The 12,825-nt window shown below is 36.5% G+C and overlaps 1 protein-coding gene across 1 annotated transcript; it reads right to left on the reverse strand.

The window, feature by feature from the left end:
- Nucleotides 1-219: 219 nt before the first annotated feature.
- On the reverse strand, nucleotides 220-9,187 carry LOC146462759 (uncharacterized). The gene is made up of 5 exons (XM_085085257.1): nucleotides 8,743-9,187; nucleotides 7,730-8,254; nucleotides 6,238-6,543; nucleotides 4,849-5,151; nucleotides 220-1,084 (listed from the first exon to the last, which is right to left on the reverse strand). The coding sequence occupies exons 1-5, from the start codon at nucleotides 9,185-9,187 to the stop codon at nucleotides 738-740; spliced, it is 1,926 nt and encodes a 641-aa protein (XP_084941383.1). The 3' UTR covers nucleotides 220-737.
- Between the last annotated feature and the right edge of the window lie 3,638 nt (nucleotides 9,188-12,825).

Raw genomic sequence — 12,825 nt, forward strand, 5'->3', positions numbered from 1 at the left:
TGGGCATTTATCAAATCGCTTGCATTTTTGTAAACAAAAAAAAAAAAAAAAAAAAAAAACCCTTCAGTCCTGTGTCCTCCTTGCCATTTTCACCTCAGTCGAGGAGTCAGTCAACTGCAAGAGGAAAAACAACCAGCGAGTAGAATAGATCTGTTCATCGATTTATAAAATTCAAATGACCAGCTCAAGGCATATCGTGTATGGCTGTAACGGTTTTGTGAGATTTTTAAGATATTAATTTCAACGGGACCAGTCTTTGTCCTTCAGTTTCCTTCAACCTATTCACTGCAATGGAAACTGTATGACTTAATGTATACATATATATAAAACAAGAACTTTCTATTTAACTTCTACGTTGTTTTAGAACTTTTTAAGTTCTTGTGACTAACATTTCATCCACTTTAAAACTATTCAATTACATTTCTTTAACTGCTTTCATTTGGACTTTTGAAGTCTCTGTGGCATATACTTGATATTTTCTATTCAAAACACCTATTTTCAGGTCAAATTGACTCAAAGGAGCAATTAATCAACTGAAATGTGATTTTCTTGCACTTTTCAGTCACCCTTTTAAAATGCATCTAATTCCTGCTTAAAGATTCTTTTATATGCAAATGGATGTTAAGTTCTGTCTAAAAATCAAGAAAGTGCAAACTGCCCCAAGTTTTATATGGATAGAACAGGCTATGCAAAATACGGAATATCCCCAAGTTACAGCATTTAGCAAACTAATATTGTCACAGCTGGCCAGCAGTTGAGTGCTGTTGCTTAACCTGGTACCGTCGGACATGTTCTTCTACAGCTAGAACTAGATCATTCCTTCCTATTTTCTCAAGCGCTTTGCACAGCTGTCCAACATTTAGGTCAGTCCTTTTGCTAAAGATCCAAGAAAAAAGACTTATCGTGGCACCCTCAGGTTTCTCTGGTTCCAAATCTTTGTATTCGTCTCTTGGCAAACCCAATTCATATGCAACGTGTATCCACCTGTTTTGTTGGTTGGGGTTATTGAGACACACACAAATGTCTCTCATATCATCCGACTGTAAATCAATGGCTTCTTCCATTTTCGTATCTCTGCCCTTTGCTGATCAAACAAAAATATTTCAACTCAGCCTATGATAACATTAATAATAATAATAATAATAATAATAATAATAATAATAATAATAATAATAATAATAATAATAATAATAATAATAATAATAATAATAAAATGATGATGATGATGATGATAATGATAGTGATCATCTTCATATTTATTGAACCAGGAAGTGTGATGTAGCTGAAATGTGTAGTTCCAGGAAAAATCCATACCCACTCCATGGAAGGTCAACGGAAATTCCAGGGTGAGGGGGATCTTAAAAGCCAAAATTGTCCAAGCAAAGTATGAAGCTAATAGGAATTTCGTGACGGGAAGTGGTGCAGAACAATATTTTCTGGAACTGCACAAAACAGATAACGATCAGAATGTGTAGATCTATCGATGTGTTGATTGCTCAGTCTGTTTGGTTTTAAGATGAAAATGTGTCCAAAAACGGGATAGCAGTTTCTTTAATTGTTATTAGCCACCAAGAAGATATCAAGCGGTTCACATTGATTCTTCTGTGCTCAATCACTTAGCCGTCACTTGTGGCATACTACAGGGATTAATGTTGGGTCCAGTTCCAGTTATTGGAATCTACATTAACCACCTTCAACACAATTTCATTTTGGACAAACTAGGGGACTGGTGCCTCAACAACTGCCTGCTACTCAACCCTGACAGGCAGGGTGTAATAAGAAACTTTAAAAAGCATCTCCTTACAAGACAAACGGGAAAGCACGTAATGCCCACTCGACTACGAGAGTTGAATTATTGTTTTCCAGTGCAATGGCCTTCAAGGGTCCATACTGATGCAGTGTTAACTGGAGTGAATATGAATGATGAGAAATACATGTCATGAACTTGTTCAAAACAATAAAATCGAAATTCCCATAAATTCACAGTGGATAGGAATGTTTGAAAATGTAAGGTGGCAGATTACTAAATTCAATCAAAACATCTGGGTTCCTTTTGAAGGCAATAGAATCAAAATAGTCAGTATTAATTGCAGCCTTGGATTAAACCATGGTTACAACGGGTGTCAACAAAACCTGGGCTAGGCCATGGCCTACCCTATGGCCCACCTATTTTTTTTTGGCTGGAAATGAAAGAAAAAGGAAAGGAAGCTCAATTACAAAAATATGAAGCAGTAAACAGAGCAAAAAATTGTTTAGCTAATGCATCGCGAGGGCCTTAATAGTACCAGCTCACTCGTCCCAGTCTTTTGGAAGTTTACAAAGCACTGAAGGAGGGTGAGTGTCAGCACGAGAACTTAAATTGCAAACGTGAAAGGAAAGGTGAGTAAAATGTGTTCAAGATTTGAGGATTTTTTGCTATGTTGGTAAGTGGAGGAGGGAAGTTTGCTTTTTATTGGAGGCTAATTCGGTCTTAACATTAATTGTTCGTTTAACCCTTTTAGGACCTAATTTTTGTATTGGAAATATCGCACTTTTTGTCCCAATTAGCCTTTTTCGGAGTCGGAGTGTTGTCAATTAGCAGTGAAATGGGCTCAAAATTGCCACAAAACCTGTAAATTTCCCTGTTCTCATGTGAGCTGAATAGGACTCCTTTTATCTTCACGCGCATGCGCATAACCCGAAATTTGGACTTTATTACTTTTTTACTAACAAAAATCGGTCCAGTTTCCGAGCTTCTTTCTTTTCGTTGAAGTCCTGCTGAGGCCCTTGAGTAAACTGTGCACGACCTCTTAATACATATATACAGCTATTTCAATTAACGTTGTTGGATTATAGCTTCAAGCTTAGACCGCAAGGTGATACAGGATTTTTTGCACATAACTGTACAAAAATCACCAATATCTCGTCCTTATAGACAAGAAAACACGGAGGCCAACGTTTATGGTACATTCTTCCAACTTCTTGCATCCCATCGATGATGCATTTACAACTACCCATGCCATCTTTCAGTCGTTGGCTTTAATCTGGTAATGTTATTTGAAATAGTTATATATATAAATAGGGGTCGCGGGAATTTATCCCGCTTGATATCCGCGACCAATCACCAATTAGACTCTATATCAATGCGAACTACCTTTTTATTTGACCAAGTAAACCGACCCTTCTTACTTCTGAATTTCAAATATAGTACATCGTTCAAGCAATGTGCTAGATAAACCGAAGAAATAAGGGGGCGAAAAAATAAGTTTTTTGAGAACTGACACAAATTCTGACCGATAGATATGCCACTAATTACACACACTAACAGTCACAAATAAAAGATACATTTATTGGCGCCAAAAAACAACAATGCCCCCTCAGGAGTCACATTATAGTGGCATTCAGAAAAAGCCATGCCCTTGTTTTAAGACAGGGAAGTGCCTTTCTATCGCAGCCTAGCTTAACATTGCTAAACGCGTTGCTAACAGTAGTGTGAACTGCCGACTTTGGAATTGAAACCTTGATTTTCCAATTTAACACTAGTTAACAAGACATAATAAATCCGTAGCAATCGAACAAATGTTCACAATGAAGTCTGGGTAATCAAAGGCCACCTCCTTGCTTCTGTTCTAAATCATACAATACCTCTCCACTTAACAGCGTGAACTGCTGACTGGCATTAAAACTTCAAGGGCAAGATATGATTAAATAGCATGCACAGCCAATGTACTGTGAAATAAAACGCCAAGCTTCTTTTGTTTTAAAACGTATCCCAGCGTGCACACTTTTAACAATATGAACTGCTTTGGAATCAAAACCTGACAAGACATGGTAAGTTTAAAGCCCTTAGCAAACGTTTACAAGGACACGGAGAGCCCAGTGAAATCAAATGTCAACCTACTCGAGTGTCAAATCGTCCCTTTGTACTTAAAATAATGAAATTAAAAATCAACTACTTTGAAATCAAAACTACAAACGAGGGACAGGACATGATAAATTAGCACTGAGTACACAAGAGCTGTTCAGTGAAATCAAACCCTAACATACTGTTGTGTCGAATCACACCTCATATCACCTAGATTGCAGTGCAGGCGTATTTAGCGAGACCAAACTGAAACATACATTTAAGACCTCAATCGCGAAATGTTTAGCCGCCATCTTGGATTATGAACAGCTTTGTAAACCTCCAGAGGACTAGGACGAGTGAGCTGCTGTCCTCACTCAGGCTGTCCCGCCTCTCGCTACACAATTTTCGCTCTGTTTACAGTTTTAATATTATTGTAATTGAGCTTTTATTGTTTATTTGTTTGTTTTCCATTTTTCCAGCAAAAAAAGGTAGGCCATGGCCCGGGCCATGGCCTAGCTCAGGTTTTGTTGACACCCAGTTACAACAGAGCTAGCCACAAAACCAAATTAAAAAGGCTTTAACTGTTGCCAAAGGAAATCAGAAAAGGAAATCAGATTTTGAATAGAAATTAACCATTTTAAATTTGTGTTGAGGTTCTTGATTTATGTTTCAGGAAGAATGCATCCTCAAGTCAACATATGCCATTCATTTCTTATCAGTGCTCAAGCGTCTGCTGTAATTAATACTGACTATTTTGATTCTATTGCCTTCAAAAGGAACCCAGATGTTTTAATTGAATTTAGTAATCTGCCACCTCACATGTTCAAACATTCCTATCCACTGTGAATTTATGGGAATTTCGATTTTATTGTTTTGAACAAGTTCATGACAAAAGTTTTAGCCTCTTAACTGTAGTAAGTAATGTTGAAATGAACGATCATTTGGGTGAACACAACTTAAATCTTTTATCAGGGAAACAAGCTACTTCCATGGTATTAAAAAATAACAAGAATCAAACTTACCTGAAATAATGGGACTCAATATTTTTTTAACATCATTTCGTTGCAATTTCTCTACAACATCACAAAGTGTTCCGATGGTCAATTTTTTTGAATAAAGGTATTCCATTAAGGCCAAGGTTGGATCAGACTGACCATACTCGATCTCTTTCAACCTCTTGGGAGGAATTTTAAACTGTGCACCCAACTCAAACCAGTTCTTATCAACTATTGACTTCTTCTGATCTAAGTAAGTGGCAATTTCCTCAATCAACTTGGCATTAGATGCAACAAAATCACTTATTTTGTCCTGGTCATTTGCACCACCTGTTGGTTAGAACGCAGTAAGAAATTTTAATCCCTGTTTCAATTTGGCATTCTTTGAAATCACTGTTTTTTCTTACCGGCAAATGCATAAATATAAATCAGAGTCAGTTTTAATCATTTTATTGTCATGAATAAAAGTTAAAATTTAGCATTTATTTAAAGTTTGAAATCTACAGTATTTTATTCCCCGTACAAAGTTGTACAAAGCATTCAAATTCTTAATGGTGAAGCCTATAATCCAATTCTTCGTGCACTCACATTGGTAAATAATCATTAAATGCTGGCAGTCTAGTGACATAAGCGTGGGCTGCATGTGGTAAAACCTGCTAGCTTGAATGGGTAGGCAAGAAATTGGAGGAATGGTTACCAATTCCCACATCTGCTTACTACTGAAGATTGCGAAGGCTAGAGTAATCAAGCCGTAATTGGCTGAGAAAAAGATTCCAGTGTACATGCATACAGATAAGTTATTTATTTTTCGTGAAAATTAAATCTCACTTTAAGGTTAAAACCACGTTGAATTTGTCTCATAAAATTTGCACATTTCATGGCTGTGTGAAAAAAAAAAGTTATGGGCAGACATGTGTACTACATGGACTGCAATAGGAGCAAAAAATTTAAACTGTATGTCAGATAAATCTGCACGGTTTCACCCTAGCTGCAAACTGGAAATGTTATGTGAACCAAGAAAAGTGAGACTCACCTTCAGCACACAAGAATATGTTTTGGTCCAAAGACCACAATTTTGCGGACTTTACAGACAAACTCATCCCTAGCAAAACAACAATTACAGGGATCCAAATGTATGGGAATTTGTAACTTCGCCTCCAATTTCTTATCTACATGCACCATTCAAGATGAGATCATTTACTGCGAAAGGATCTGGCCGTCATAAATTATTGAGCTACACACATGATGAATGAATATAAAGTACACTTTTATGAGTTGACTTAATATCAATAACAAAACATTAATCACTTTATAACCAAATGTCAATTTATTGTTATTTTATGGTTGCAAGTACCTCTGAATTCTAATCTAAAGCACATGCTATGAGGAGCCATAAAGGGTGCAATTTGAACATACCTCGACAGGCTTCGGATTCTGTGATGATTCCTATAACATCATTTCTGCCAATTTCTTTTAGAGCATCCAGCAAATCCTTCACTTTTTTATCCTCATATTCCACATCTGAGCACAATGTCTCAAAAAGCATCACGGTGCAACTGTTTTCACTGTTGAGTTTACACTTGAGGCGGATCTCCAGAGGTGCATTTATTTCCTCCGTACAGGCCAGATGCTCCCAGGCCTTGATAATACGATGGGATGTTCGATCAAGGTTAGCAGCTAACTTGTCAAGAATAGCTTTTTGCCCTCTGATCACTTTTGAAACTGATAACAAGAAATAAGATTTAATCGCATCAGTAAAGAGCTGGCAGGTGATCATTATGAGTGTCAACAAGAAATATTAAAGGGACACTGTCAAGGAGATTTTGCCCTATTTTGATCAAAGCTGGTCAAATATTTAACACAGAACCTTTTCTCTAACAAGAAATTGTTCGTTGAACACCGGGAGGGAAATATTAAATGATTTGTTTAATGAAGAACAAACTATAAATAAGCTTTTTGCAATTTCTCCAAAATCCACAAGAAGAACTTGAAAAAATTGGCCAATTTCTTCAAGTTGTAATCCATTTCCATCCAAGCCATCCACAGCAAAAGATAACAAATACTAGTTTTTATATACTCGTAGGGCAATTGCTAACATTACTGAACCATTATTTTAACATTCCCATGGACACAAATGAGTTTTTCGCTATTTAAAAGCACACTAAATATCAGTGACACTGCCCCTTTAAAGCCCGGGCTTTCAACTTTTCAAGTTTTAACAGTGCACTCAGATTTGCTACTCCATACACTACTGTACATAAGAATATTATGTTATTGATCCATCCTATCTCGTGTGTACTATCCTTGTAAAATTGTTCACAAGTTATAAAGTCCATAAGAGTGACAGGTCAGTAAGAAAAAATGATAAGAAAGGGTCAAGTAGAACATACATTTGCCTTTTTATAGTTATTAGTAAAAACACTATAATGAAAGACATGATGGAAAGCAGAGTAAACTACACAACAGAAGAGTTGCAGAGTTGTCAATGTCATTATCCTTTAGGTGGATTTTTTGGTGTTTACTTATTAAATTAAATCACTTGCTTCTTTCTAGCTATAGGTACATGGTAAGTATAAGTATGGGTTTAGAATTTCCATTGACTCTATCGCTGTGAACGTTCCTGGTTATGGTCACTAATAGGCCAGGTTGCAATGGACATCTCCATGTAATAGCTCACATTTCACAGGGCTAATAATAATTATTAATAAATAATATTATTATTAATAAAAAATGTGAAGAAGAGCCACCCAGTGGATCTGTTTATAAACCATTATTATTATTATTATAATTTATTATTATTATTATTATTATTAATTATTTATTAATATATCCAATTCACTGTTAGCCAATATATCAGTACATCTAGCTAATAACTGAAAAAAAGTACCCAGAATTCTAAATTACTCACCAAGAAGCTGCTTATGACCGCACATGACTGTTTCCTCTTGCAAAGCTGTTTGCTCATCAGTACTAGTATCTCCATCGTCCTCTTCTGTTCCTTGACCAGGGACACGGGATGGACTTTGTGAACTGTTGTCACCCTCATTTTGAGGAACTGCTGCTGTGGAGGCATTTTGCTGTATTGAGGCACTAACCTCATCATTTACAGAATCTGTGCTTTCAGGATTTTGAGCATTTCCAGGAGAAGCAGAGGCTGTGGTGGCAGAAACAGCTGCAGGTGTTTCTTGGGCATCCTGTAATGATGCATGACCACCTGCTGAGATACTTTCACCTCCATTTACTGATGTTTCACTGTCTGCGGGCTTTGGAGGCTGCCTAGCAGTAGGAGGAGCATCACAAGCATCTTGATCATGATGTGGCGGGTCATGGTCAGCTGATATTGTGCTACAGTTTGGCTTATGTGCTTCACTGTTCACAGGAATTTGAGGCTCACCATTTGGGGCAGCAGCAGCAGTAGGTGAAGATTCCTGGACTGTGAATGAATGAATGAAATCTTTATTTAAAAACACGGTAAAAATATCAGTATAACAATAGTAAATAAACTATTTACTGGTTTACATATTTGCCATGGGGAGTCCGATACAGAGAGCCATTTATCAATTCGTGTCTTGAAGTTTCTTAGAGATGTTGTAGTGCGGATATCCTCAGGAAGATCGTTCCAAAGAGAAGTTCCGCTATAACTGAAACTACGCTTCAGGTAGTCAGTTCTCGGTTTCGGCAAGTACAATTTTTGACTTGCGTCACGAAGATCGAAAGACAAAGTTGTCGGAGTAAACATGTTACAAAGATAATTTGGGGTGAGCTTGTTGACGCATTTGTACATTAAATTTGCCTTTTGCTTCGTTCTTCTAACGGATAAGTTGTCCCAGCTGAGAGAATTGAGATAGCTAGAGTTCGTATTATAACTTGATTTAGTAATTACTCTGGCAGCGCGATTTTGTAATTTTTGTAGTTTCTCACTCAGCTGTTGAGACAAGCCATCCCAAACAACACTGCAGTAATCAAAATGTGGTTCGATAAGACCTTTGTATATTTCAATAGCGGTGTGCATTGAAATAAAAGGTCTGACTCGCTTAAGTGCACCGATACTGGAAGCGACTTTTTTTGAAATTGCGTGTATGTGCTCCTTCCAGGATAGGTTTTCATCTATGTTCAGTCCGAGAGCTTTGCTATTATCTGTTGTGTTTATTTTGACGCCCTCTACATTAATATTTATTGTTTTGTCATTTAAAGACTGCAGTTTTTGACGTGAGCTAATGACCATAAACTCAGTTTTGGCCACATTGAGGCTCAACTTGTTCGCTCTGAGCCAGAGATTAATGCTTTTCCGTTCAGTATTGATTTGGGTCTCAAGACCAAGCATGTCAGATGCAGCAAAAGTAACATTCGTATCATCAGCGTACATTCTAGGGGAGCCAAGGCTCAAGCAATTTGGTAATTAGTCATTTATATAGATTAAAAAGAGTAGAGGACCAATTATTGATCCTTGGGGAACACCACAGTTTAAAGGGGTTGCACTGGAGAGGTGATTGTTTACATTGCATCATTGTAAACGATTTGTTAGGTAAGACTTAAACCATTTCAGTGCATCTTGATCCACCCCATATTTGGTACGTTTTTGCAAGATGATTTCGTGATCTATAGTGTCAAAGGCTTTCTTTAAATCAATGGTGCCATTTGTAGATCGTTCTCTTATCTGACACGGAGTAGTATACAAGAGTTAACTCCAGACACCTGACGTTGGTCTTGACATGGTCTTTTCTTCACAAAAGTACAAACATAATCAAATGTACTTGATTTGTTCCTGATTCACACGAATAACTAACAAAACTAACAAAATTGATATCAATCAACGTGTCCACAAAATAATTCTTATGTCAAAAGACATCACAGTTAGGGGACCAGTGCTTCACCCTACATGGGCTTTGTATGTTGATAAGTGGGAAAAGCGTTATCGTAAATATAAAAATTAACACCTCAATCATACAAATCTTGCAAACTGTGTTCTTTTGTTACAATTAATGATGAGCCATGGGTAGGTTGAATCTACCTTTAGCCTAATTTTCATTTCTTCCAAGCCTAATTTGGTTATGTATTCCCACTGATTGCAACTGTTGATAATAGGAGAGCGGAGATGGTGCAGTGGTGACAGCACTCGCCTCTCACCAATGTGGCCAGGGTTTGATTCCTGGACTCGGCATCATATGTGGATTGAGTTTGTTGTTGGTTCCTTGTCCTTGCTCCGAGATTTTTTTCTCCGGGTACTCTGGTTTTCCCCTCTCCTCAAAACCAACATTTCTAAATTCCAATTTGACCTGGATAGTGTCCCCAATTAGTGTTCTGCGCTAAATACATTGACACTTAAATAAACTGATTTTTTAATTTATTTTGATAATTTATAGACCACAAGTATCGTCCGAGCTTGAAAATGAAGTTATATGTCAAACACGAGGAAGAGTGTTTCCATCGATTTCCAAACACCAAGAAGAAGGTTGGAAGAACGACACGCAGCCGAGTTTTTTTAAAACAACTTTGAGGTGTTTGGAAATGGAAGGAAACACTCTTTCGAGTGTTTGATATAGCTTCTCAAACTATTGGTAATTCTTGGAGAAATTCGAAGCAAAAGTTCACACAATTTTATGATAATTAAGATCACATTTCTAAACCTCCTTCACGGTGGTGATTTGCTTTGTTTTGGCTTGATGAATTATTAATAAGTTTGAGAATGTCACATGAAAATTGAAAATGGGTCACCAAGATTGCATATTATGATCTGACAATCTACTGCAAAGTTTTTCCCTGGGCGCAGCTACATTTCTCTGACGTCGTGACTATTAATAGTGAAAACATTGGTGATCAGATCATCTGGTACAATTCCCTAATTCAAATAAATGACCGGCCCGTTTTCTATAAACATTGGTCAACCCACGGCATCAGCAAAATTCCTCACTTACAGGCCGAGAATGGTACCCTCCTTAGGTATGACGAATTGAGGACCGCTTTTCAAGAACTGAAATGGTTAGAATTCTATGGAGTTCTACCATCTATAAAATCCTCTATGAGGGAGCTTCATTGTACTCCGATGCATGCCAATGAAACTGTGAAAGGAGTGACTTTAATTGTGCTTATCTCCAAACGTAAGGTCAATAATTTTATTTATACTTCTCTTTTGTAGAAAAAAACTCCCCCACCGATCCGGAGCCAAGAAAAGTGGTGCAGAGACCTGCGTGGTCATAATGACTGTGATGTCAACTGGAAAATACCATACACAATTGCCTTTAACTCTACGCTTTCTGCCAAATTAAGAACCTTCCATTTTAAGTTCTTACATCGAACGATTGCAACGAATGATTTTCTAAACAAAATCAACCTTGTTCAATCAGATAAATGTTGCTTCTGTGAACAAGAAACAGAAACTATTATTCATCTTTTTCTGCACTGTTACATAACACAACGTTTTTGGAACGATGTTAAACAATTCCTTTTTCAAAAGGGCCTTGGAAGTGACTTTGTCTTTACAGATCTTCGTTTGATGGGGCTTTCTAAAGTCCCTACTTATACAACAATTGATCTGGTTCTTCTTCACAAGATATCTTATTCACTCTTATCAATTAGGGGGAGTGTGGCCTTGTTTTTCTGTCTTTAATAGTAAACTGAACAAAATTATTCAAATTGAAAAACAAGTAGCTCTCGGTAGTTATCGTTCAACTGCCTTTAAAAATAAATGGAGGCTCTTTCTTCGTTAAACTTGGTTTGCTCGCACCTGGTAAGCCCTAACTCACATCCTACGGTTTTTTTTAATTACCAGCCAAAATCACCCACCCGTTTTCCTCAGTAATGCCAGTCTACTTGTCAAGAAACCGAATTGTGCGTATAGTATTTTTTTGTTTTGTAATCTAAAGACACTAACTAAGAATATTATAAATGTATACCTTTATAGCAATAATTAATAAGATTGTATTGTAAGTGGTGCAAGTAACGCCAGTCTACCTGTCAAGTAACCAAATTGTTTGTATAGCTTTTGTTTTGTAATCTGAAGACACTTACTACGAAAATTATAAACGTATACCTTTTTAGCAATAATTAATAAGATGGTATTGTAAGTTGTGCAAGTAAGTATTGTACTGTAAGCCGTGTAAGTACCGTGGTGTAAGTATCGTAGGGAGTGTAGGTACCGTACTGTGTTACTCAGTAATTCTTTATTTTAAGCTTGATTTTGTATTATGTATTTGTATTTATATTTCGCATTTGTATCTTGTTATGCTGTACTAGGTCTATTGTAAGTTCAATAACGTTAATTATCATTAAAAAAAAAACACGTTTTTCTCTGTCATTGTATGGTCATTCCTTACATGAATCTGACCTGAATGGTTGACTTCAATATTTTAAAGTTAACAGATTATTTAACACAATATGTATCATGTGACATACTAATTTTAAAACTTCTTAAAACTTTTCAAATTTACAAAAACCTGTTCCATTGCGGATGCATTTGTTGTCTGCATCACAGCACTCCATAATACATTTGTGGTTTAAGGGTGTTGAAATAACACTATTGTAAAAGATGGGTAGTTTAAACTTTGTAGGGAGTCTTAACGAAAGAATGAGCCATGTCCTGCTTGAGTTTTTTAGCTCTAAAATTGTTCTTAGTTACTTAGGAGACTTTTTAGAATTTGAAAGAAGGTAAATGGCATTTGCTTTTCTTTGATCGGTATCTAACAGTACTCAGTGTTGGCATGCTGTATTAAAGCCACTTGCACTATATTTCTTCTCATTACAGTTTGTATAACTGTTGTGGTTAAAAATTTTCACACCAGTTTGATTTTTTCATTTGTTTCCCATTTTCTGAGATTATGTTAATGAATACTGCTCAAAGGGAAATAAAAATAAATTTAACTGGTTCGAAAAATTTTAAACCAAAAAAAAAAAAAAAGATTAAACCATAACACATATATTTGTACTTGATACATAATTTGTATTGTAGCAATTAATACAACATGAACTGGATGAACAATGCACAACAACAACATTAGCGAATAAGTG

This window comes from Pavona decussata, unplaced genomic scaffold (genome assembly GCF_977016875.1).
Source record: "Pavona decussata unplaced genomic scaffold, jaPavDecu1.1 SCAFFOLD_185, whole genome shotgun sequence".
Taxonomy (NCBI): domain Eukaryota; kingdom Metazoa; phylum Cnidaria; class Anthozoa; order Scleractinia; family Agariciidae; genus Pavona; species Pavona decussata.